The following is a 27,706-nucleotide window of genomic DNA, read 5'->3' as shown; positions in this document are numbered from 1 at the left end:
CCTCTCTCCTACCATGGATGTTTGGTCAGGTCCGAACCTGCTTGGGGGGCCCAGATCAAAGATCTCAGCTGCACTTGCAAGATTTCACTATCATGTTGGAGAGCTGTTCCACCTTGGGCGTCCGGCCCACGTAGTAGAGGATGGTGAGGGGCTCCAGGTCCTGAGGCACGCAGCACGGCGAGGCTGAGGCCTCTGGATTTAGTGTGTTGAACAGGCTCAAAAGCTGTGAAGGACAGCAGTATATGGAATATGTACAGTATCATTTTCTTTCAGTATAGTTTGGTATATGGTATATTTCTTATTCCATATGGTCTTTGTACCACAGACACGGGTATCTGTATACAGTGGCTTCTTCAATGCCCCTAAAAATCATTACCATTTTCACAATTATATAAAAAAAACCTTCCAAATTATGATTTGCTTTTTATCGTAAATACTTTGAAGGCAAATTATGACATGTCTCTAATAATATATATTTAAAAAACTTATTTTGCCTGTAGAGGTAGGCCTTTACTATTGTATTAGTGTTCACAATGAAAACAAAGACTGAGATATACATATTGAAGTATAATATGTTATAACGGTATATATATGGTTATAACTTACAAGGGGCTTAAATAGTTTTGCGAGCCACTTTATCTAGGTGTTATCTTCTATCTTTTGTGTTCATGTCCTCGCACTACTTACCGAACTGTGTGTGGTGTCAGCACTGCGGAGGTAAGGACAAGGTCCTGAGCAGAAGTTTGCATAGTAGCCTTTGGGTTCATGGATCCAACGCCAACCTAGGTCCTGACGGAAATCTATATAGAGCTCCCTCACACAACAGTTTTCTTCATAATTACTGTGGATGAAAGAGAAAGGGAGTGGTTACTTTTATTTACACAAGTTTTTAACATTTAAAGTTTCAAGTATTTTTAGCTATTTTATTTATATGCAGAATGTAAAGATGTCTTTTGAATGGAGAGTATCCCCTCCAAATATCTGCCTGGATGAGATTTATTTATTATTTATTAATTATGTCTATATTACCGTAAATTAGACACATTCAGCTTTCATACGGCGTTAACTTAACCATCCTTTTAACCTTTGGATGCTCAGCAGCTCTATAGCTGGGCGTTTGATTATTTCTCTTTCTATTGGGCCAGAGGTTTGGAGCTCTAAGACATTGCAAGCCTTAAAGGAGAATTCTGGCTATTTTTCCCATAGATCTCTGTTTCTCGAGGTCACCAAGTACTGTCGGTGTACTGTACTGTACTACCTAGCTCGAGGTTACACTCTGGGGAGCTTGAACAAGCCCCGAGAGTGTAGCACTGTAGCTGCTTGACGACTCTAGCTGTTGGCTGCAGCAACTCGAGCTAGGTAGAACCGACGGTACTTGGTGACCAGACCTGGCTGAATTCTCCTTTAATGCTCAATTCAGATTTTTTTGCGCAAATCTATTTGTGTGTGTGTGTGGCTGCTCACATTAATCTGTTAAAATGTGCCCAATATCAGACTCTGACTCCAGTGTGGACCGAGCAGCACAGCTATCTTGTGGTTTCCCTGTTTTGCTTGCTTGTCAGCCAGTTTTGGATGCATGTAGGATTGTAACAGAGACGTTCTAATTAGGACACACAGCACTCAAGGAATCCTCAATAGAAATGTATGGGGTTAGTTCGTAACGGCAATATGGCAGCTGTTCACACATATTCCACCCCTTCCTCTAATGTAAGTAAGCAACCTTTTTTGGTCCTTTTTAGCATTATTTTAGCGGGGAGAGATATTTATTTGCTCAATTCAGATTTTAACACAAATTTGCCTGCTGTACTTTTTTATGTCCTACGAAGAAAGACACTTCCAGTGGTTCACATGCCCTTGCTAGCAGCAGTTTGCTAAGGGCCTCTGGAAGGTCAAGACCTGCTCTGAAACCTATAGCAACAGGCTTCATTAATTTTGTTGAAACCTGTAGCAGGAGGCCTTGTTCTTTTTGTTAAAACCTGTAACAGTAATCCTCGTTCTTTTTATTGTCGCTGTTTTTTCCCAAACTTGTACTGGACTGTGGTGTTCTCTACTCCCTGCTCTCTCTCCCTATAGCTGGTCCTTACTCTGGAAAAGCTGAATGTGGTGACAACATGATGGTGTGTCTGTAAAACAGACAGAAGAATGCTGCATTGTGACATGTAATCCAGTTGACACTGCCAGCAGATCTCTGAGAGGACGTTTGAAAAGGGGTCAGCGAGAGCACACGCCCGCCAACACATGGCCAACATCCCAAAGGTGATGCCGACGTGCTTTGACTGAAAGGGAACCTATAAATAGCCCCGACCCTGTTAACCACTGATGCTTAATATGTTGTAGTGAGAAGTTTCTTATAGCTACAACCTAAGTAAAGCTGTGCTTTTGCCATCAAAGATTCTAGAACAGAGCTCTGTTCTAGAATCTTTGTTTGCCATATTAAGTGAAAACCCAAATGAAAGAGTAAGGAAAAAATATATACCAGTATATACTGTATTTAAGCTATTCTACCAGACATGCATTAAAGCGCTGATGTGTTGGCCTTTTAGGATGACTGCATTTGAGACAAAAAAATGGATCCTTTAAATGATCATTTACATAGTATTTATATTTACTGAAAGTACTGTACTTGTATATCACAATGGTTCAACACAGGATAATGCATTGGATTTGATTGATTTGGTAGTAATGGTGTTTATTTTACTTCTAAATAATTTGATCAACGTGATGGTGGGATCTTCATCCCATTTGGTCATATTTGTGAGGGTGTCCAAACTGGTGAAGGGGACTGGATATGTAGCGGAGGGTTTGTGTTAGCTTCTGTAGGAACATGAAGAGAAAGGGCAGGGCACAGAACACTGCACATCTCACACTTTGTTATCTGGACACAGGGTGTCCGAGGGTTTTCATGGTCACACTTTGTTATCTGGACACAGGGTGTCCGAGGGTTTCCATGGTCATTGTAGCCAAGCCGTTACTCTGGTTTGTTTGTACTTTGCAGGAATGATCACTTGCGGAACTGCTCTTGAGGAACTACAAAAGTGCCCATTCCTGCAGTGCAAAAGCTAAAAGGTTTTGTGGCAGGGAAAGGTTCTTGGAGTAGTAATGAAAAGGCCCAAATGGTCCTGTCTCACTAATTAATGTTCAGCTATATTTGCTGATACATATCTAGAGACTCAAATGAATTTGCTCTCTTCAGATCCCATTGGATTGATCAAAGTTTCCATGCCCCAGTACAATACAGAACTGTGAGCCAGTGGGCGGACTGTGGTATGTCTCTAAATGTGTGTTAACTACAAGCTGAGCATCTCACTTGAAGCAGTAGTTCGTGTCCAGCGCCCGCTTGCGTCTCCGTGGTGATGCCTGAGCATCCAGCCTATGGGGTGGAAGCATCATAAGGATGAGGTGAGGCAGGGACTGCTCTTTCTGCTTCTTCAGATGCCCCAGGTCCCAGCGGATATTCTCGTCGTAGTCCCCCTCTGCTCCTGCCAAGAGACAGAACTGACGCATCACTGCTTTACTATCACTCATACTGGTGGACCATTCAACCTGCCCACCAACAAATCAAGTTTGAAAAGAAAGTTAGTAAATCAGTCTCACCAAGTCCAGTTCAAATGTGAGACATATACTGTAAGAGAATATTTGTTCCCATAAGAAAGGCCTATGCAGCCTTCTGCTCAGGATGAGTTTTCTTCTATTCTCATAACCAGTATGACAGACTCAAATATACTAGCGGCCATATTGTAGTCAGATTGTACACCAATCCAAAATCTGAAAGGTGTAACAATCTTATCCCATCCTTATCTCCTCCTAAACCCCATGAATTTACATCTCCCATTTAATAGTCCCAGATGCCTGTGATGGCATTGTTTGGTAGCAATATCTCAGGAATAGACAGAAGAGAAAGACACTGAACACTTAGTTTGCAAATTATGTGCTTAATACTGATTATTGAGACCTGAATATGTGGTATCCAGTGTGAAGCGTGCCTAAATCAGTTCTTAAAGACAAAATCATCCCAGTTTTCATATATCCAAGAGCAAAGTGTGTTTAGATTCTTAAACCACATTGGCATGAAAATAAAGGTTTTGGGACAGAAATACGTTTTACTTTGACAGAAGTCTCATTTCCTACCATCCTGCGAGGAGGTTGATTACACAAAGAGCACAAACCACAAATAGGGCACAAACACTCCTTTTTTCTACCCCTTCTTCACACTGACAAACATGGCATAGAAGTCTAATGCTATGTTGAGCCTAGTGGCTTAAAAGCGATTTACTTTGACACAACGAAATGACCAGTGACCATGACGTAACAAAATGACCAGTGACCATGACGTAACGAAATGACCAGTGACCATGACGTGAAATGAAAAACTCCTTTCTGAAGACTTTGTTTAAGTCATTTCTTTTCAGTGTGTGAACTACTCCTCTCACTCTCTTCAACTCTTGGTTCAAACGCACCTGGCTAAACTCTAGATCATCTGAGCGCAACAATACTCCTAAAGCGGCTCCCTTTGCCAATAAAACAGCTCTTAGTCTCCTATATCATCTAATAAACTCAGAGAATTCACAGCAGGGGATCTGAGGCCATTCCCCTTTGCACAATCTGTCCAGATTGACCATATGCCTAGGTCCTCTTTTGGCCATTCTCCCCTCTTGCTTACCCCACTGGTTTTACGAAGTTCAGATCAGAGGACAGAGATGACCATGGCAGAAGCTTGATTTGATTTTGTGTTCAGTAAGCCATGTGTTGATCTGGACATATGGTTTGGATCACTGACCTGCTAGGAGATTTTTTAGTGTCTTGGCAGAGGCAGCCAGATCTCGATTTAAAATGTCCAAGCTCATGATACCATGAGGTTCCCAGGCCTTTTGAAGGAAAAACCCCTCTTCACAGACGTTCATAGTAATAGTATATCATATAAACCCCTCTTCACAGACGCTCATAGTAATAGTATATAATATAAACCCCTCTTCACAGACGTTCATAGTAATAGTAGTAGTTTTAGTACTAAGTCCATATAAAACCCCTCTTCACAGATATGCATAGTAATAGTCCATATAAAACATTTAGTGGTTAAAGTGCAGTTTCCAAGTATAGAGGATTGACTGAGTATCTTGTTTGCCCATTTGTTTATATTGCGTGTTTATATTTTCTAGACTAAACGTGGAATATAGGGCCTATAAAAAGTATTCACCCCCCGTGGATATTTCCAGTTTTACTGCTTTTAGAAATGGAATCTTGATCAATTTAATTTGGCTTTTTTTACAATAATTTACAAAAATCTCCTCTTTAATGTCAAAGTAAAAACAGATTTCTATATAGTAATGTTAATTCATTAAAAATATATAATGCAAAATAAGCGATGTGTTTCTGCTTAATTTTTGTAGGTTGTGTCAGCCTATACCCAAGATAAACTTTTCCTTTAAAAGAAACAAGACTAAATGTAGGAAACATGTCCACAACATGTCCACATCTTGGCGCCATATGCTGAACGTTTGTAAACACAATACGGTCAATCCATGCCAGCTGACCTTGGGTTTAGCAGGTCAAATTGTGGGAATTTCATTAGAAACTTTTCAGGAACAACTTAACAGTGTGGAAAACCATTCAATTCATATTAAAACTGTACTCCAGATATCGTGCAAACAATGAATTACCAGAACTGACTCATCTCCTGAACTCATATCTTACCGACTGCTGTACCTCAATTTGCTCTCCAGGCTGCTCTCCTCTTGGTCTGCTCAACCACTCTGCTGCCCATGATGGCTAAAACAGTACTTCTCCCCCTCGGGAAGTGTCACCACTAGATACCAGTGCCCTTCTTTCATTTCATGCCGAGTGTGTGAGGATCTGCAGCAGCCACGCATTCCTCTTACAGTTCAGCGAAAATCACTTGCATAGATGGCTGTCCTGAGGGCCCCCAACGCTAAGTAAGATAACAGACCACGCAGGCTCTCATAATCTCACTTGCTGTTACTGTAGCTCTGCATTTTACTTTTGAAATCTCAGCTTCCCAGGAAACCAGCTTCATACTGCTCCCAAATAGCTACACATTTCTTAATCATTAAACAATTTCAGTTAGAATTGGCATGTACTATACAGTAACATTTGGTCAAGAAATGGTTTGTTTCACACAGGGAAAATAAGAAGTAAAGCTAGTTACCAAGACCTTTGCAAGATTGTATTTTACACTTTGCAACTTAAATATAAACACAACTTGCTTTCCTTGAAATTACAGGATTATGCGATTTGAATAATTAATCGTAGAGATACTTAACCTCTCTTTTGTACATTTTCTTTAAAAAAAAAAAAACCTTACCTTTAAACTTGACATCTAGCACTTCGTTGACGTTTTCAGTAATGTCACCATTGGGGTTGAAGGTGTGGCATGGGCAGTGCACACTGATCTCCAGACCCAGGTTAGAGTCTGTGGAAAGTTCAGTTGAAAGTTGAAGGTCAAACACATGGTCTGGAAAAGAGCTAAGGCACAATTAAGAGATCTGCTGTGATGCAGAACATGCCTAGTATTGTTATTGGCAATTCCCTGACTTATATTCTCAACTAATATACTGCTATATGTTACCTGCTACAGAAAAACCCAGCACAAGTCACAACTTTTGACATATCATATGGGCAATTGAAGCCTGAACACTGATGAGCATGCACAACCTTCTTATTTGTTCGATTCTGTCATACATTTGTTGTTTAAAGCCCAAACTATTGACAGTGAAATGGTAAAAAGATGGTAAGATGGTGAAATGATAAAAAAATATTGACCTAAATTAGGAGAAAAAGAGACAAAAATATTTTTTTTTTTACATAGAGGCAATGAAAGTTACACAAATCAAGTCATGTACTAGACATCATCCAAGGATGTACATTATATCCCAGTTACCATATTTGGTTGTAAACAAACTTGTCATCCTATTTTATTGAATATACAGTACATATTGAAATATGAAAAAATATGATTTGTTAAATTAGATAAGATGAACGTTATTAATCAAACAAAGGGAAATTCAAATCTGACAGCAGCATTCCATCAACGAGAAACTGCAAATATATAGCCAGTGAACATTAAGAGTGAAATAAATAACTCATGACCTGAGACAGAACTGCCTTGACTGATTTTTTCATATTTATAACATAAATAATGACAATGACTAGAAACTGACAATGAAAATGCAAGTAAGTGTCAGGAGTTCAAGACTACACAGATATGTCCAGACCAAGAGACAACTGATAAGGAATAATCATGCAATGGAGAGAGTCTTCATCCCCACCCGAGAGGAGAGCGTTGGCTGCTGGCTGACCATGCTATCAGGGGATCCGCAGGCCACAAGATTGATGCTGGATTGATGAGAATATCTTGCTTTGAATTGTTCCTGACAGAGTTGAAATCTTAGTGATAAAAAATACCAACTTGGAGATAACGTTTGTAAACAGATGTTTACAAAGATAACTAGAAGTAGGTGGACTGGGCCGATGTTCAAGACATGGTCAGGAAATGTTGGGGCCACTATACCACTTCAGAATCCTTCATGTGTTGTCACGTCACACATCTGATTTTATTCCACAACCATGAGAGACAAGGCTACTGTCAACAAGACAAGCTGGCAGCCATCAGAGAGGTTGGGCCAAGCGGGTCCAGTGTCTGCCACTGATCTATAACCCAAGGCCAGACATCACAGTGGATGAGCGCCTGGTCTGTTTTAGGGAACCCTGCCCATTCAAACAGTACATGCCAAAGCAATCTGTCTAAATATAGAATAAAGATATTGGCAGCATGTGATACAAGGACAAGTTATGCCTGGAACATGCAGGTTTATACTGGGAAACCTGCTGACGGTGCTCCCGGGTGGTCTTGGAAATGACTGCGGGTCTTCAGGGGCACAACATGACGTGAAAATTTCTTCACCTCATATGCCCTTGGTCAGGAGCTGATCTTAAAAAAAAAAAGACCATGGTGGGGACAGCCAGAAAGAACAAGCCTGAGTTGCCTCCTGCCTTATTCACTATCAAGGATAGGGATCGTTTTTCCTCAATTCAGATTTTTTTATGCGTTTTGGCCTTTTGTCCACACGAAGAAAAAAAAAGTTTTCCATCACTAAAAACTGTTTAAAAACTCTGGCTTTTCTTTAAAATGTTGTCAGGCCTTAGATTCACCAATATTACCATCTGTTGGATTGCAAGTTCTTGACACCCTTCATCGGCTGCTTTTGCATATCAGTGTGGATGAAATTATTTTGCAATTATATACAAAAACCTTCAGGGACGTACTACAGACAGATGCTAGCACCCATGGGTTTTAGCCACCTTGCTACCATGCCTGCCTCCCAATCCGGTGCTGCAAGTTTATGGGTTAGAGTCTTGAGGCTGAACCGTGCAATCAAAACACAACACAGGTTACATTCTTGCTGTAACCTGTATAGGAGTGTGAGGTTTAGGGAAGTGAGTGTAGCAGTAGCCAGCTGGTATGGTAGCTTTGCAGTTTGTACGTAAACCTCCCTTCCGACACCTTAAGAGATAGTGCTAGTGGCAGATCCTCCAAGGTGCAGTGCTGTGCCGCAAAGTGAAAACATTGCGCAGGTTAAACTTGCATGTCTCAAACTTTCAGATATTAAAGGAGAATTCCGGTGTGATATTGACCTAAAGTGTGTTGAAAATCTTAGTTAGCCGATGCTACCATCAGGTTTTCAAAGGGGGTGCCTCGGGCATCGGCCTAGCCATGCAAATAAATCACTGTTTTACACCATTTACAAGGCTCAAAGTAGCTCCACACTTCATTGGTAGACTTCCGAGGGCCCTGACATTTAAAACGAGACATTGAGAACTGAAAAAGCACTGGTAGTTTATTTACAAGACGATTTATACAGACAGTACCTTCAGGAAGTTTACCGTTCGCCGCCATCTTGAATTTAGTCACGATAAGTCGAGCGACGAGTACGAATATACAGGTATGATTAGGGATCAGATTCCAAAAATAATTCCGTGGAAATGCATGGATTCCAAATGCTGCTACTGGAATTCTCCTTTAAGTGTGAAAGACACTAACCAGGTAGCCTACAATGCCAGAAATGTAGGCTGCTTCAGTTAACAAGGCTACTATTACCTCATAGCGTTATCATGATAGCTAGCCTGTACTAAGCTTACTTTAGCTAATGCTGCACAGAGGAGTACAGGGCATTGTGTGAAAAAATGCTGCAAATAGTTCCCAAGTTGTCAGGACTCAGACAGGGACAGGTGCAGATCAATGTGTGTGTTACAGTGAAATATGTTGATTTGGAAAACAGTACAATCTAGCAGGCAAGATTGACAATCCAGTACAAGGGCAGAGACAGCAACCAGAAGAGCAGTCAGGAACAGGCAGACAACCCAGAACATGTGAGGCCAAGGCCGTAGTTTGAGATAACGGACTGAAGTCAAAACCTTAGAAGGCAGGTGGAAATTGCTTACTTACTTTCTTACAAAATCAGGTCATACAGAGCTCACAATAAACTGGGACGACCTGACAAATTAAACTAAAAAAGTTCAGGTTTTTAATACACACGGTAATCCAACATTAATGAGAAACAGAAACAACATAGAATATGGCGGGAAAAATCACTGCCAGGAAGTAGACCAAAAAAGGTGATGGGCGGAGTTCAGGGCACATGACACAAACAGCACATGGTGTGAAAAACAAAAACAAACCCAGAACTGTCAAAACACTGGCAGGCAGGGGGAGACAAAACCATAAGTCAAAGTGACAGTACAGACACAAGCTACTACCCGCAACTCTGTAGGGTAAGCTCAACCAACGGACCGGGTTCCACTCCGAACCTGCCCTAAGTTTGTGACGCTTTGGACAAAAACAGTGTAGCTAAATACCTCAACTCCCAAATCGGTGAATGTGATTTACATTTACTCCTACAGTTGGTCCTTGACCAGATCAAGTCAGTGTTCATTTGTCTCATCACTCTCTGAATATAAAAAACACACTCCATCATGTTGTGTATTCCAAGCAGACAATTTTTTAAAATATTTAAAATTACAGAATGTAAAATTACAGAAATCAAACTAAATAATGTATCCTTGAATCTGGAGTGCATTTTGTTGTGTGGACAGTCTCTCATGTTATCTTACTCCTCCAGAAAAGCAAAACGTTCCACCGATACTGTGCCAAAGAAAATGTGAGTATTGTACATCTCACATATTTGACATATCACATGGCCGAATGTCTAGACTCAAAAACAATCACACATAGGCATTGTATTTTCAGAGGTTTAGTCATTTTGGTTTTCATCCAGGGATTTTTACCCCCCCCCCCTTTCATCCTCCTCTCTTCACTCTGCCCCATACTTCCCCTTCTTCATACAGCATATAGACCAGCACTGAATACAGACAGTACAGAAAGAAACTTTAGTGACATCAGGGTATTAAGCATTGCTTTACACTCACCTCTGTTTGTAAGCCATTCCCTCACTGTTTCAGTAACATCAAAAGAAACCCACTCAGGAGCCCCCTTGGTCAACACATTCTTTCCCCCAATATAGCGCTGCTTGGCAATGTGGTCGTCCTGCCGAAGGATCTGCAAATGGGATGAAGATGGAGCTGACAAGAATGCAGCAGGACACAGTACCATCATCAGCTACATGGGTCTGTTCAATGTGAGGTAGGATGCTATATTGTTGACAGACAAATACCATTTCTTAGTGTAGGTGTTTTTCTTGCTTTGATGGTTTGATGTGATAAGTCATTCATGCTGTGTATTGTGAGAGTGAATGAGATATACACAAGAGTTCAACAACAACACAAATTCCTATTGAGTGTTAACGTCCCTTCATTGCCAACAAGAACTGTGGATATTCTCCCATCCGTCACTACATAGTGCTGTTAATGTTTTTACAGCTGGCCTTCTCTCCTCTGATCGAACATTGTTTTTATTTGCCACCCTAGATATATTCCAGAGTGTTCTCTCTAGCTGCTCATAGCACTCCAAGGAAAATGACTCAGTGAACCCTTGGTAATGATATTCCTGGAATACTGTTTGTCAGTTAGCTGTTGCAACCAAAGGATTGTTATAACAGTGGAGGCACAGATAACCACAATGCACAAGGACACGGGTCATCAGTTGTACAGAGGGGTTTGGAAGTTAAACGATCAGAGTGGTAAAACAGCAATTATTACCAAAAGAAAATACCGTCGTGCAGAAGGAAATACACACACAGCCCCAGACATCATTCCCACCAGAGATGTCTGAGCTAGACACTAAAGGATGCACTCAGCCAAAATGCACTCGTCTCTCATGGAAAAAGTGACTGTGGGTTTGTGTGTGTGTGTGCGTGTGTGTATGTGCACGTGCACGGAGGGGGGGGCTGTGGGGGTGAGACAACATGCATACTTGGGTATATTATATATATCTTTGTAGAGTGCTGCATATTGCTCATTTGTGTCATAATTGGTTACCAGCATAGTAGTAACAATAAAAAAAAAAATCTTAATAGCCCTATGAGTTTCCTTCTTTGTATTGCATGCTCATTTGACAAAGCTTATAGTCATCTGACCGTCACAAGGTTGTGAATTCAATGCCAGGTGATGCCACCATTTTGCCCCTGAGCAAGGCCCTAACCCCAGCTGCTCCATGGGGTCTGTTCCATACCTAGTTTACTATACGTATGGCTGTATGATCACTGTATGTAAGTTCACTGTATAATCTAGTCCCAGCCATTTTTCTGAGCCAGCCGAATAGCAGATTCTAGATAGATAGATAGATACTTTATTGATCCCCAAGGGGAAATTCAAGGTCTCAGTAGCATACAGACATCACACACACATTCACTAACAGCAGAAAAAAGTAATTAAAAGTATATAATATAAAAACACAACTAAGCAATAAGGACAGTAGAAGATAAAGAATATACTAAAAGAAAAAACTAAAATACAAATTATACTAAATAACACAAAGTCTAAATCAAGTCTAAAAACAGTATCCACATAGTGGGTGATTAATCATGAGGCACTTGCAATGACTGAGGCAGGGACTGAGCCTGTGATTCTCTGTGCATAGTACGGTAAGATGCTCTGTGTGAGTGAGTGTCATGGTGATGGTGCAAATGTAGCAAATGTCAGCAAATATATGAAATCAAGTCCAATTTCATTTGTCACAAATATTTATACAAAGTACAAGTAGTGAAATGCCTTGTCACCTGACGCTCTCTAGTTACCTGGGCATAATGAAAAGATATATAAAAGTCAAGAAATAGATACAAGATAAATGTAATATTTACATATACACAATGTGAATAAATATGCCTATGCAGTAGCAGAAGATGTGCCTTTCCTCCCCTCTGTTGTGTGGTAAAGTGAGCGCATTGTATGTATGTCTTGTGTCCCAGTCCTCATTTAGTATGTCTATAGACTGTGGATAGGACCAGCCTACTGGAGAAGAGGCCATTGTTGGGATAAATCTTATCAGCTGCTCAGTCACTGCATGAAAAGTGCTATTTTCACTAAATGACAAAGTAAATTACTTCAGCTAACTGCCGAAACCTTCCAAAAATTGACAGTTTGGGTTTGCTTAGCCATTGACCCCCTAGGTCTCCAGTCCATTAGTTCTAGCGGAAGCTATCACATGTAAACAAAAACAAAAACACTGTGAGAGTGTCAGCTATACAAAAGCAAATCAGGGCAGAGGGGGATGTGGACTAATCAGTGGACAGGTGTGCATGTGACATCTTTTTTCTAAAAGGTAATATGTTTAACTCCTGCACCTTGCTTTATTCAGGTCAAGAGCCTTGGCATAATATTAGACAGTACACCCTCCTTTCAACAATGTTTCTTGCAGTACCTTTTCCCACCTACAGAACATACAGAACCTACAGAACATTGCAAGACTCTGCTCAGCCATCAGTCAGCACCTGCAGCACCACTCAGCAGTCCTGGTCAGCGCTTATGTTGCATCCCACATTGGCTACTGCAACTCCATCCTGTCTGGAATCCCAAATAAGCTACTCCACCAGCTCCAATTAATCCAAAACTCTGCAGGAAGGGTCCTCACACGCTTCAAATCCACAAGCCATATAGCACCTGTACTCATCCAGCTTCCTTGGTTTCAACTAGAGGCTCTCCTCCTAACATGTAAAGTCCCTCTTACCTCACTGACCTCTTGGAGGACTACACCCCTGCCCACTCACTGCAATCCTCCTCAATAGGTCAACTCCAGAAAACCAGAAAACCAGACATGAACCTCAACAACATGGGTAAAATGGCATTTTGTAACACTGCTCCTAAGCTCTGGAATTCACTTTGCCATCACATCAGGCATTGTAAATCCATTGCGGACTTCAAAAGTAATCTCTTTCGGCTAGTATATTCATTGTGACATGATTGTTTATTACTGTATTAATTATAAATATTATATCATATTTATATCATGTAAATGTATCTATATTTGTACAGTACATCTACAAAGTGGGTTAATGCTACAATACAAGGACCCTTATGCCAAGATTCTTTTGGTTTTCATTAATCTGTCCAGATAGGTGATTTTAAATAAAATGTATTATTATTTATTATTATTAAATGTTGTATCCATAACCATGTTTCAACTATCAGCTGCCTCTGTGAAGACACTCAGAAGTCAAGCAGACCAAATATTTGTGCTATCGCACAAACCTTAAGGAGGTATCAACTTACCTGGTACAACTCGATGCGCTGTTCATTTTTCTTAGCACTAGAGTTGGGCACCCGCAATGCACGGAACTCCGCACGGAACAAGTTGGTAGAGTTTTTCTCCATCACGGACACATTGAATCTGAAAACTTTGGAGGTGATTCCCTTGCAGGAGGGAATGTCATCTGTAATATAAGAGTATATTCAAGGTCACGTTTATCTTGCACATGCACATGCAGATGTGCCACATTGGATGTGCTGCACACTCTCACCAACAAAAATGAAGCATGAAATGATGTGTCTGCATATTCAACTTCTAGAAATGATAAATCATCATAAATTGGGTGAAAACAGAAAATGGTCAACTTTTACAAGACCCATCATAATTGAGAATATAACTGAAAGTACTGAGAGTTGAGAGTACTGAGACTCAGGTAGTGAGAGTTGATGTCATACAGCAAGGGGGACTTAAAGGTGCTTATGCTTATGGAGGCCCACAGCTGCATAGGGACCCAATGAAATTCCAGTCAGATATTAAGATTAAAACTTCAATTTATTCTCCATATGCTCTTGGTTTGCAATTGCTGTATTCCGACAGGGACAAACACACTTACTTCTCAGTTTTACTCTGTGTGTAATCGGAAAGAGACTAACAATGGCCTAATCTAAGGCTCTGCATGGTAAATAAGATAAGTAAACTTTATTGACCATTAAGTTTACATCACATGGGAATTTGTGTTTTGCCAATACACACAATATATAATTATACACTTCAGCAGCAGTGTAAAGTTCTGGCAAATTGCAGTTATACCTACCCAGTTGGTTGAACAACTTAACCGCTTGAAACGACATGAATGCAAAAATCACTTAATATTGGAATTTGTATTAATTAATCAGGCATTTCCATCTCAACTCTTATTTCATAAAACTTACAACCCTGATATTTTGTCGTCACATTAGGAGTAATGCTACGATGCTGCAGAGCTGCTACTATCTTTCTACATAGAGTAGGAAGCAGAAAAAAATAGGCGCCCTTTGTATTCTCCAGTGTTGGGAGTAATGCATTAAAAAAGTAATGTAATTACAGTAATGCATTGCTTTTTGCTGTAATGCAGTAATGTAAGGCATTACCAATACAATTTCAGTAATATTTTACTCGGTACAATTCTCAGTAACTGAAGTTACTTTGCTTTTTAATCCAACATTGAGAAATGCTCAATTGCCACCAGAGAACATTATCCAAGAATTAAAAAAAGTAATCTATGCTGGTCCTGGAATTTGATTGGCTTGTTTAGATGACTGTAGAAAGGGAATTTGAGTTATCTCTATCTAGTAAGTGCATTACTGTAATTACATTACTTTTTTAATGCATTACTCCCAACACTGCTGTTAACACCGGCCTCGAAATGACAATCAGCACTCAATGCAGCTGTTCTACACGCAGAATGCAGGCAGTGTGTTCAAGCCATAGTTCTACCATAACCACTTGGTTACTTATACTACTAATGTGACCGCAAAAATGAGCTACAACAGCTAAAAGGAAGCAGTTGAAAGATAGTGATTAGACTGCTGCTAAATATGACAACTGATGAACTGTAAAAACACTGATCTGTGTCAGTTGGTGTAACACTGACTATATATTTTCTCAAGGATTATGCATAGGAATGTTAAAAAAAGGAGGCACCTGGACAAAAACGATGCTGTCCTAGTTAAAAGAGCTTAAGTCACAAAATCAAAACCAAATGTCTAATACAGTTCTGCTGAGGTTGGCTGACTGGATCGGGCCTGCACATGCCAGCCTAGGCTCATCCAAACATTCTGTGGCACAAGAGCTCCCATCATTTTCCTTTCTGCTGTTGTTGTGGGCAAACTGGCAAAGTATTGCACAGCACTGCATTTCGACTACATGTTAAAATACTTGGAAACGAGATATGTGAATCTATCATAATTTTGACAATTGTGTCAGTATGATGTAATGGCAGATGCCACATGTAATCAAAATGTAAGAATATATGGTGCGCCGATCAATCCCAAGCGGAATGCCATTACCCCATGACCATATAGGTTATTTGCTTATACCCGAAATGCTGTGAAGTCTATTATAACACTGATACCATGCTACACTTCAATATCCTACTTTGTATACAGAAGTTTAACATTCTTGTCCCTTGAAGAGACTTGTTTGTCAAACTACTTTCCACAGTTTTTTTTAATTACACTGTAATGGCCCAGGTCCTGTCATTAGTGGCAGACTACTTCTTGCCAAGCTACCGAAAGGAACTGCTGTTAAGTTTTGTCTGTCACATAAGCTTAACATGAAAATAGCAAGGGTTACATGATGGCACTGTTACTATTCATGAAAAGTATAAAATAAAAATGTCTTATGAAACCCTTGAGAGCATCATATATGTTTATAATGTGGTTGAGAGTTCAAATTAAAATGCTACCAAATACTTCCTATAGTCAGATCAAATGTGATGCTTAAATACTGTACCTTAGTAACAGTGTAATTAAAGCTACAAAGTGGGTTAATGCTACAATACAAGGACCCTTATGCCAAGATTCTTTTGGTTTTCATTAAATATTTACATTGTGAGCCATACAAACTATTTTTGAATAATTTCAAAACTGACAAACAAAATAAAAGATATGAACATTTCAATGTCTAAAAACCTGACTTTCTTATTAAAGGTGTTGCCAATCAAATATAGCAGGTCGTTTCATGCTTTTAATATAATTTACCCCATACTTCAGTAAAGCTTAATTTGTTTTATTTAAATATGACTGTATTTTTATTTGATCAAAGAAAGTGCAGAGACTGTTTTAACAAGCTGAATAGAAACATTCATTTGCAATCAAGTCACCCGTGTTTTATTATACGTCCCCACACTATAAATAAGGTCACAGCAGTTTCACTTCAGAGTTGACTTCCAAGCTTACACTTACATTCCTTTATAGAAAATGCTTGTGACAAATCAGAGCAGTAATGCCCTTTTACACTTCTTTACCTTCAACTATAAGCTATTAGTTATCTTCATAGACGCTTCATAGGAACATACTAGTCACTAAACCTCCCGCCGTTGAATATACCTTCCTGTTCTATTCATGCTTTAACTTGAGACTTCTTTGTCTTTTACTCCGTCCTTCCTTCTTTCTCCTTGGCCATGCTGAATGTAGAGCGCCTCATTTTCAGCAGAGATTTGAAATTCTGATCAAGTCTTTGGTTTCCTTTTTGGATGACCTAATTTTTCCTATTGCAATGGTTTTAAGATGGAGTTCAGATTATGGCTTATTTTTGCCAAGGCTTTAGTCTATGTAATTTGTTCCATGGCTGTGAGAGTTGAGGATTGCTAGAATAATTGGAGTGAAATTCGGGGGCCCGTTTACAGTCCTCCACCCATTACAAGATTTAGGTAGTAAGCCAGTTGGACAATGCTGACATCAGCTGGAACATGACCTGAACCTTTTATTCTCGCCACTAATAAAAGAGCAGGAGCTGATAGAATAAAGCATCAACCACAGAGCATATTCTTGACAAACAGACTGAATAAGAGGGCATTGACTAGGAAGCACCTATGGCTATATTTCAAGTAAGGTCTCCAAGAATAAACGCATCCCTATAAAAGTATGCTCAAATATGATATCCTTTGTCCATGTGCAACCAATCAGATGGGCAAGCTAGGTTGTCTAATGTTTTAAGATGGTCATCTAACAGATAAGACATACCACTTTGTCATAGTTTTTATTAATTAGTGACTGGTAACTACCACACTCCTCTGCCATGTCCAAAACAGCAAGTTTAAGTCCAGATGCGCTTCCCTCACGTTATTAGTGCTATGACATGGACAGCGAGTGCTGCTCTGTGCTCATGTTATTAGTGCTATGACATGGACAGCGAGTGCTGCTCTGTGCTCATGTTATTAGTGCTATGACATGGACAGCGAGTGCTGCTCTGTGCTCATGTTATTAGTGCTATGACATGGACAGCGAGTGCTGCTCTGTGCTCATGTTATTAGTGCTATGACATGGACAGCGAGTGTTGCTCTGTGCTCTTATTATTAGTGCTATGACATGGACCGGGAGGGTAAAATGTAAATCAGGTTTATAGGCCAAGTATACTTGCGTATACAAGGAATGGTCTCTGCATTTATGCCATCCGTGAATTAGTGATTCATACAGAGCACACAGTGAGCAGAAACACACAATGACCACACAGTGAGGTGAAGCACACACTAACCCGGAGCAGTGAGCTGCCTTGCTACAGTGGTGCTCGGAGAGAAGTGAGGGGTTAGGTGCCTTGCTCAATGGCACTTCAGCCATGGATGTGGGCATGGGAGAGCAGTGCTCAACCACTTCCCCCCGCCCACATTTCTCCTACTGGTTGGGGATCGAACTGGCAACCCTTCAGTTACAAGCCCGAAACCCTAACCAGTAGGCCACGGCTGCCGGGTTGAGGTTTGTGGGGTCTGAAGAAGGTGACAAAAAAGACGAGTATCTGTTTCTTGGAGGGACATCCCACATTGAGTTCAAGTTTATAGCCATGTGATTAATGAAAATGCAACAAGTGACAGTCATATTAAATAGAAGGCTAATTAATAAACACTGTCTAATGTGCAAAGTGGGTAAAAAAGAGCAGACTGTAAACACAATGTAAAACCACTTTAAACAATAGATATGTGGGGTGGGTGGGATGTGTTCTAATCATTGTAGTGTGTGTAAGGTAAGTTTAACTGTATTTGTGATTGGAATGTGTGTGTGTGTGTGGAAGTGCTGATGACAATTCAGCATCCTGATGGCTTATGGATAGAATCTACTTATGCACCTGCCAGAAGGCAAGAGTAAAAAAACTGTGGCTGGGATGCCCCAAGTCAGAGAGGATCTGCTTTGCCTTCCTCTTGCAGCACAGAACTATAGAGGGTCTGGATGATTGGAAGCTCAGTCCTTGAGATGCACGGTGTTGATCGATGTAGAGCTTTGCGGTCAGGGGCGGTGCAGTTGCCATAGCAGGTAGTGATGCTGCCAGTCAGTGGTACACCGAAGCACAGTGCGCATATCAAACCATGGACTGCAGCCACCAAAGGAATAAGAGCCACTGTTTCACTGCGTTTGTGACCACATCTATGTAGTGTGATGAGCTCATATGATGTAAAACCCTGAGAATCTTAAGCAGCTGACTCTCGCCACTTCTTTACACTCTGCAGTCTCCCTGTGGTCCACCATCAGCTCCTTACTGCTTGTGCTGACGTTGAGCAGCATGTTGTTGTCCAGGAAACCACGATGTTATGGTTGTCAACTCTGCTCTGTCGGCATACTCCTCTCCGTCCGCCGTACAGCCGATTGCGGTGGTGTGAAACCTTAATGATAGTGTGGGAGCTGTATGCGGCGCGGCAGTCGCGAGGGAACAGTGTGTACAACAAGCGGCTGACCACACGTCCCTGGGGTGCACCAGTGTTATGTGCTACGGTGGATGAGGTGATATTGCCCGTCTACCAGTCAGGACATCTAGGATCCAGCTGCACAGCGAGGAACTGATGTTAAAGTCATTAGTTTCATGATGAGCCTGGATGGCACCATGGTATTTTAAAGCAGAGCTGTGGACAATGAATAGCAACGCAATTTAGGTGTTTTTCAGATCCAGGTGAGAGAGCAGTGTTCAGCACAAATGCTACTGCGTCATCTGTGGCCCTGCGGTGGTCTGTAGGAAACACTGGACTGGATCTAATGTGGCAGGGAGGGAGGATGGAATATGACATTTGACAAACTGCTCAAAGCACCTTATGACTACAGAGGCGCCTGCACTTGATATCAACTAAGGCCGTTAATAATGACTGGTCTGCAATAAGGCCGTTAATAATGACTGGTCTGCAATAAGGCCGTTAATAATGACTGGTCTGCAGTAAGGCCGTTGATAATGACTGGTCTGCAGCAAGGCCGTTAATAATGACTGGTCTGCAATAAGGCCGTTAATGATGACTGGTCTGCAGTCATTGATGGCCAACTCAGACAGCTCAGTTGTATGCACTGATGGAGCTGCTTCTCATTGACTTTCAATGGCTTAACTTAACAGCATGCCCTTTTGAACTCAATTGTGGTTGCATTGCTGGTGGTAAAAAGTTGAGAAAAGGTCAACTTTTCAAGCAGCAGTGCTTCTCAATTTCAACCAATATGGCGGATTGGGTTCAGTAGATGGTCCGAGATGGTAATGTTTGCAGATAAATCTATTTTGTTATGCTTAGGCTTTAGGCCGTTAGGCTTTTTAGCCTATGATTTTTTTGTGCTTTTTTATACTTAGATTTTTTTTAAAAGTTAGCAAAAAATAGAAACTGTACGGTCTGAAAACGCATGGCAAAAACATGTCCGACTGAGCACACTATCGAATGTTAGGAAGTTACCAAGCAAACTACTCCCATAGCCAGTGAACAATGGTGACTGTTGGTTGAATGGTCAATCTCACTATAACATCTCTCACACCCCCGAACATCGGCCAAACCCATTGCCAAGTGTTAACGCAAATGAAACCGTGTGACTGGGCCGTTGTAGGCAACTTCTTAGGGACTGACATGATGGTGGTCCTCTTAAAACTTGACAACAGACAACTAGCAAACGTCGACTGAATGGACATTTGGTGAACCGGAAGACTAACAAGCTGGACTGGACACTTGACTTGTGAACATTTTCGCTACAGGAATGGAGCATTCAGTGTATGTGAAAGGAGGAGGAAGAGGACCGCATTCTATGCTGCACAAGTGCTGGAAGGACCTTTTCCTGTCTACTATACTCAAAGGCAGATATTTGTTTTTTGTAATGGACTACTGCCATGGTTTTGGGAGGTTTTCCCCATGCAGGCACCATGCAACCATGCTGAGTGACGCAATGAAACCATCGAAATTGCATTGACAATTAGAATGAAAAGCTTTCCATTAGTAAAGCAATCCTCTAATGTGCATGTTGTCATTGAAAAATGTGGGTTTTTTTTGTTAGTTTTTTTACTGAAAACACTGCCTACCGTATTGTGTGTTATACAAATTAAAGCCCCAAGTGTTTATAAGCCTGTTGCTTGCAGCTAGGCTGTTGCAAATGATAAATGGCAAGCCATAACTGGCTTGTATTTTAAGTCTAAATACTATTAACTAGCAAACTGAGTTGGAACTTGGAACTTGAATGTTTCTTTGCAACTTCCCATGGTCTACTTCATGTCTGTAATACAACAACCATCTTCCATCACTTCGCAAAGCTCTATGACATCATTACATCTTGACTGGAGATTGACTTACGCAAAGCATCAGCATTAGAAATATAACTCTTCCCTCCACTCATTTTCAACAGGAAAATACTGCATTTAAGAAAATGAACCAGTCTCATGAACAAATCAAAAGCTGTACAAGCCCATTAAACAACACGGACCTGTGAGTGCTGCTATAGAGACAAACATCCAATATACAATAAAACTTGTATAGGACAATATGTTTTGTGCAATTACACAATAATGACTTTGGCCTGGGTTACACTGAAAGCGCAACTGAAGTGGAACGTACGCAGTTTGCAAGTGCCGTGGAAAAATAGAAATAAAAGACGGGTCTATTTTTTAAATGTGTGTGGTATATACGTCGTCTGGTGCGGCCAGTTTAATTAATTATAGTGGATGCTAACTGATTAAGCATTCACTTTGCGAACGTAACGCTTCAGTTGCGCATCCGGTGTAGCCCGGCCATTAGTCTCCAGTTATTTTTAAGTGCTTATCAGAGAATGTCTAATAGGAAGAGAAGTGGCACTGTCTGGTTACTTCCGGTTTCTGGACTGGTTGCAGTTCCTTCTCAGATTCCACTTGAGGGCGCTCACAGGCGAGTGCAGAATGCATGGAGGTCTATGGAGCTTTACCCCTCAATATCCACTTTTGTCTGGATATAATTTTTTGAGTAGTAATTTGAATGTTGCATTCGATAAGAGAGGCAAAGAAAATACACACTGTTGATTATTATATTTTTTAAAGTCATGTAATTCGTCTAAAAAGCCTTTCAAATACGTCAATGGCGTCATTCATTAGCACAATGCTAGCATGTTATGGGCAACAACGACCCAACCTGTAAGAAATGAAAAGGACATAAGTACTTGTTCATTCAACTTTAGATCTAAAATCTATATTGAACTTGCATAAACTCCAATAAAATCTACGATTCTTCCACGACAAGCAGGTGAAAGATATAAATTTAGCCCTCTAGCTCCATAGACCCCCATTCAACCTGCGCTCGCCCACGATTACCCCCAGTGGAATTCTAATGGAACTGCAACCAATTTCGATACAATGGGGCTTAATAGGAAGTGCCAAGGCTCTCCGTAGACGGGCTCTGGTGCTATCTTGAAATAATGACACAGAATCTCTTCAGAGGAACAATGTGTCTGCTTACCTTCAAACTCACTTTCTGTTTAATTTGATAGCAGGTCTAGGTCTCCTTTCTGCCTTCACCATTTTTTACCCTCAAATAAAAAAGACTTATGTTAGACACGTTGAAAATAACTATGTAATATATAATATTGACGCTTGAATCCCTTCTGCAAAAAGCGAATTTCCCTATGGAAGTGGAATATTGGACGAATTAGCTTAGCTCTAGCAAGGTTTAATGGTAGTGCCATTTCTTTATATTTTTGTGTTCAACAAGGAAATGTGAAGACAATGAAACATTACCTAACATTAGTCTGACTTTATGACAAAAATGACTCACACTCATCCCTATTACATTTATTCTACATGACGGAATTAGCACTCAGCAGGAGGTAATTTCAGGGAGTGTGCTCATACACAATCACAGATTGTCTAGTCTAGGCCTACCAATTCATAGTCAGGATTGTGTATCTTGCTATCATACATTAGCATAATGTATGATAGCAAGATACACAATCAATTTCCACCTCAAATCTGTTTTAACTCTTGTTTAGGAATACTAGCAAGTAGCAACCCGCCTCACGTTTCATGGACATATGTGTCTATGCTGCCTTACATGCATTTTGTAAAACAGTAACAGGAAACCTAAACCCATGACTATTGTCCTATATTGACCTATTGGCATGCTGTCTGCATATATTGGCCTACCACATAATAAAATGGTTATAAACTCCCAGCACAAACTGAGAGGTTTTACTTTTTAAAGACAAAGGAAGCTCCTCAGAGATGTAGACATGATTAGAAAGGAAATAATGCAGTGAATAAAGAGGTTAATGATGCCATGGATGAGGAAGACATTATGACATGGACTGCCAGACTGATTTCTGTTACAGTAAGATTCAGTAAGATTCTTTATGCAATTTTAATGGTTTCATTGCTTCATTGGTCAGCATGCTAGGCAGAAGACACACACTGGCTTGGAAAGGAAGATATCGATAAAATTACATAATGAAGCTACGTGGAATTCTGTATTCAAGTTATCTTGGTGTCTTTGTTGTCACATGGTAAAACGTGGTATTACAAGAGAATCAGGGCAACACTAACGTGTTTGCATGTTTAGCACCTTTAAGTTATTTGTGTTTAAAGGAAAACAGCTGTATCTATTGTCCAACTTCTGTCTTTGGATACGTTGGTATGGTGGATGTATGCATGCACAAAATATTGTGTAACCCCCCCCCCCCCCCCCAATTGGACTTCACCACACCCACATAAACACCTACCCCCACTTCAGGAACCACACATCAGCAATCTTACGTCCCCCACCCACCTGTCTGTTTCCAGAAGCAGCCGAAGACTACGCCAGAACAAAGCTGCAGGTATGGATGGTATCCTACCCAGAGTCCTAAAGGCCAGCCCTGTGTAGATCACTTATGCATGTTCTACAGCACCCATTCAACCTAAGCCAGAGCCAGGGAAGCTGCTGTGTTGTGCCACAGTGATGTGGAAGACATCCTGCCAAAGAAGTCTTCTCCAGCTGTCCTTAATGACCCTTTGCCTTAACATCATGAAAGTCCTGGAGAGACTGATTTTTGCCCACCTCAGACCGCAGGCAAGCACGTGTGGATCCACTGACGTTTGCCTATACCACCCAACTAGACATCTCCAAGACTGTCTGGATTATTGACTACCTGAGAGACAGACCACAGTTGTGTGACTGAGGCTCTATCTCCATTATTGTGTTTTTGCTTTAAAACATCTATCTTCGTCTGTATGCACATTTTCAAAGCTCGAAAACGCAGGAGTCGTGTGGCTGACAGGCACGAACGTAGCAAAAGTGTTGGGTTCTCAAATGAAAACGCTGTCATGTGGACTCAGTCTGAAGGGCTCAGTTGGTGAGCTGCACAGCAGCACCACAGGGGACTGTACTTTGCTCACTCTTCCTCTTTACACTGTAAACCTCAGACCTCCAGTGCAACTTGGAGTCCTGTAATCAGCAGAAATTCTCAGATTACTCTGCAGTTGCGGCGTGTTGTGTGGGTAGCAGGGAGGAGACTCATGGACCGCTTTGTGGCATCATGGTGCAGGCGGTGCCAAGTGGTGTGACCAAGACAAAGGAGACGGTTGTGGATTTTAAGAGAGCGTGGAATAAATTCAACATGATTTCCATCCCATCGCTAGAAGTCTAACTATGCAGTAGCACCTGGGTTTGGTGAATCATCTGCCTCTTAACCTGGAGGTCCTGGGTTTGAGGGGCATCTGAGCCTTAAACTGTATCTAGTTTAAATTTTTGTTCTTATTCTTTTTAGCTTTTAGGCTGGGACCTCCTGTTGCCAGTTATTACACAGTTATTGCACAGAGAAGAGAAGTATCCTCTTTAAGACAGAAAACAATCTAATTTCCCAAAAATTTGACGTGTTCCTTTGCTGGTTCCTTTGCTGGTTTTCTCCTGTCTTATGTGCGTTTGCTACGTCAGGTGTGAGTCCCATCGTATAAGTGAACAATAATTCAGTGGTTGGTGCTGTATCAGAGACTTGGCTAAATCCTGACATTCCAGACTCTATTGTAGGAACTTTCCCTGGATACATTTTACATTGGCGTGATCGTGAGGGTAGCAGAGGGGGAGGAGTTGCGTTGCATGCTTGGGATCGGAGTCGAGGGAGGGGTGTAACTCTCACTATTACTTGGTGGTTTGCGTGTTGAATAACATCGGATGATAACAGGTTACCTAGTTGAGACCAGAGTGATTGTCCCTTAATCTATAACATTTCAATACCATACGGGACACATCGTTAAATAGCCATTTCATTTTCCATGTGAATGGAACAATTTAAACCTAAGACATAGCAAATAGCCTACAGTTATTCAATCAGGGTGGTTCAGTATATGCTGAATCACTATGGCAATTTTGCAATTAAAACATAAATAAATATATGACATACACACTAATTAAATCTGTCTGTACCTGAACTTGAGCTGGATAAAATAAATGTTACTTTGAAATGAATGCCATGCTTAAAGTTGTATTAAGTTAAAAAATCAGTGCATCACAAAATCAGTAATGTCTGAATGTGTTCATGCCAAAGTATCAAATTTAATTTAGGTGATGGTGGTGATGATGATGTTTTTCAAAACAAGTAGCTACAGCAATCAGTGATGATAGAGGCTTGGGAGAAACAGTAGGGCTAGATAAAACAGTTGTGACTTTGCTAATCACTCCATCAAATTAACTGTGTCCTAAGGACTGATAATGCCCTAGTCTATCCCAGGAAAGTGGAAAAAATGGTTTCATTGTGATTGAAATAACATTAATAATCAGTTAACAAAGGGTTCTGACAATGGCAATCTACACTTCTTACAGCATACATTGTCTATTCTATCTGTTGTATTTGTTTTAATGTGATATAGAGCCGGCTTGGTGGGGGGGAAAAACGTAGGCCTGTGTAAATGGAGGGGATGGAAAGGCCAACTGCTTTGTCTCACAGTGTGAAATATAGGAGCTAAAAAACAGCACCAGGACTTAACTCTTTCTCTAGTCTTCCTTCAAAAACACATTTTCCATGAGAAACCCTCAAATTGTTTGATTATGATGATCACACACTAATAATAGTGATAACCATTAATGGTTGAATTATTGATTAATTGATTGATTGATTGACTAATTAACTGTATTTGTCACCACAGAAAATAGGTCTAGACAGACTGTTTTTATCCCATATAGCCTACCTCAGTTTACACGGTATATGGGGTTAGGCCATGGAAGAAAAACAATCAAACTGAATTGCCCTGCATGACCAATGTGTCCAGCAGATGATCTTTATTCTAGGTTGTGATAGGATTGGAATGCTACGAATATAGGAAAGAACAAACACAGAAGAGTGGGTACAAACGTTTAGGCTAATAACTCAATTCAGTGGCCTATATGGGCTACCTTAGCATTGCAATTTTAATGACTTACTGTTTTCTGGGAGTCCTTGAATCATATTGAATTTGTATATCTCCTTTGCGTAGTATTCCGTCTCCGTGTTATCTTGTCCACAGCTTTGCTGTCGGTGCTGTCCCAATTCCTCTATCAGTTCCCTCGTACTATTGTAAAGCGCCAGTACCTGAAATGGGACCTGATTTGGACCCAGGGCCTGTGGTGGACTGGTAAGTCGCAATTTACTTAGAATCTGTCCCCGGATCGCCTCCATTCTCTTCTTCTTAATGTTGTCGATGTCCACAGTTGTACAAGAGGAAAGTGATAATGTCTTGGTCACGCAGTTAATTAATAAGAAAAACAAAACTGCTCTTTCTAAATGCATGTTTACTTCTATTCTCATCGAGTTAACCTTACAGTTCAAAGGGTGGGTAACTTTTAGCGCAGTAGCTTAATTCAAGCAAAACTTGATATCGAAATGCTCTAGAAAGGAAAATCCCAAAGTTATCCTTTCAGTCCGAGAGTGCTGACTTCAATGCGTTTCTTGGTCCGTGGTATTTCATGTTGTTAATCCAGGAGTTGTGACCAATCCATGATGTTGCCTAATCCAAGTTTGTATTTTACTTATTTTTCATAATTTAGCCTGGTTAGTGGCAACATGCGTTTCAAGAAAAATTTTCAACAGATATCTCGCTCCTCCCTCTGGTATTTCACGCCCTGTCCCCCTTTTCATTTCTTCACCATTCGAAAGGTTTTCACATTTGATAGTCTCACTTCCAGGTCTGCGTTTGTGTGCTTCATTCTTCCATTCTAATCTCTGTCCCCAGCAGCGTTTCTTGGGTCATTGACTCAACAGATTCCTCTGTGTTTTGCCGAAGGTTGATAAAGACAGATTTGTCTGGCTGAGGGTGGGGGTTGAGGGCGGTAGGCTACACCGCAGGTTAGCGTCCCTGTGTGTGTGGCGATTTCTGAAGGCAGACAGAATACCCTAGGCCAGTGTTTTTCAACCACTGTGCCGGGGCACACTAGTGTGCCGTGAGAGATCATCAGGTGTGCCGCAGAAAATTACCCAATTGTCACTCATTGGTCCAGAAAAGCAACTGTTGCATCAAAGAATTTATAACCACATGCTCTCATTGATTGTATGAATGCACTATTTGTGGTATGCAGGCATTGTACAAAGGGCCCCATATCCAGTATTCACAGAATCATCACATATCCAGTTCATAACAACAATTAAATTAGATAGCTTGTTTTATTGAGCAGGTCTTGCATAGAAGCCATAATAAGGCCATATCTGTGTAGCTATTATTTGAAATTTTAGGCTATGGTATGTTTCTTATTTCCTCACACAGGATTAGTGTGCCGTGGGACATTTTAAGTGTCAAAAGTGTGCCGTGGTACAAAAAAGGTTGAAAAACACTGCCCTAGGCTAGGCTTTATCGAATAGGCCTAAGCCTAAACTTGGCCTACGCACCTTGCTCATTTCAACGCATTAATTAGTTAGGCCTAAGCATCAGGGTATTAGTAATCTCACTTATTCCTCTTGCACAAAGCGTTCAATATTATTGGCCTCTTAAAACATTCTGAGCACATTTGTTTATAACACATCTGCTTCAGAGTAAATTCTGAAGTAACATCACACCAATCCCTCTAGTGGATATTTTGAGAGACATGTCATTTCTACCAGTAAACCCTCTGCTGATTTATTTACAGTTTTTCACAAACACTAAACTCCATTCTCTGAACCAAATTTT

At 40.7% G+C, this 27,706-nt stretch overlaps 1 protein-coding gene across 2 annotated transcripts; it reads right to left on the bottom strand.

Moving 5' to 3' along the window:
* tgfb3 (transforming growth factor, beta 3) lies at positions 1 to 26,879 on the bottom strand. 2 transcript variants are annotated; one of them, XM_076299399.1, is made up of 7 exons: positions 25,989 to 26,879; positions 13,678 to 13,838; positions 10,441 to 10,570; positions 6,320 to 6,427; positions 3,308 to 3,479; positions 688 to 841; positions 1 to 223 (listed from the first exon to the last, which is right to left on the bottom strand). In XM_076299399.1, exons 1-7 carry the CDS (start codon positions 26,350 to 26,352, stop codon positions 65 to 67), a joined length of 1,248 nt encoding a protein of 415 aa, XP_076155514.1. In that variant the 5' UTR covers positions 26,353 to 26,879; the 3' UTR covers positions 1 to 64. The 2 variants fall into 2 exon arrangements, with proteins under 2 accessions (XP_076155514.1, XP_076155515.1); XM_076299400.1 differs by having other exon boundaries at positions 3,308 to 3,473; positions 25,989 to 26,878.
* Between the last annotated feature and the right edge of the window lie 827 nt (positions 26,880 to 27,706).

This window comes from Alosa pseudoharengus, unplaced genomic scaffold, assembly GCF_046254945.1.
Source record: "Alosa pseudoharengus isolate Yale_2024_CS ecotype anadromous, Long Island Sound unplaced genomic scaffold, YU_APseudo_1.1 YU_APseudo_1.1_scf_22, whole genome shotgun sequence".
In the NCBI taxonomy this organism is placed as follows: domain Eukaryota; kingdom Metazoa; phylum Chordata; class Actinopteri; order Clupeiformes; family Clupeidae; genus Alosa; species Alosa pseudoharengus.
The sequence above is the reverse complement of the archived record's forward strand: the minus strand, read 5'-3'. Positions and strand labels throughout refer to the sequence as shown.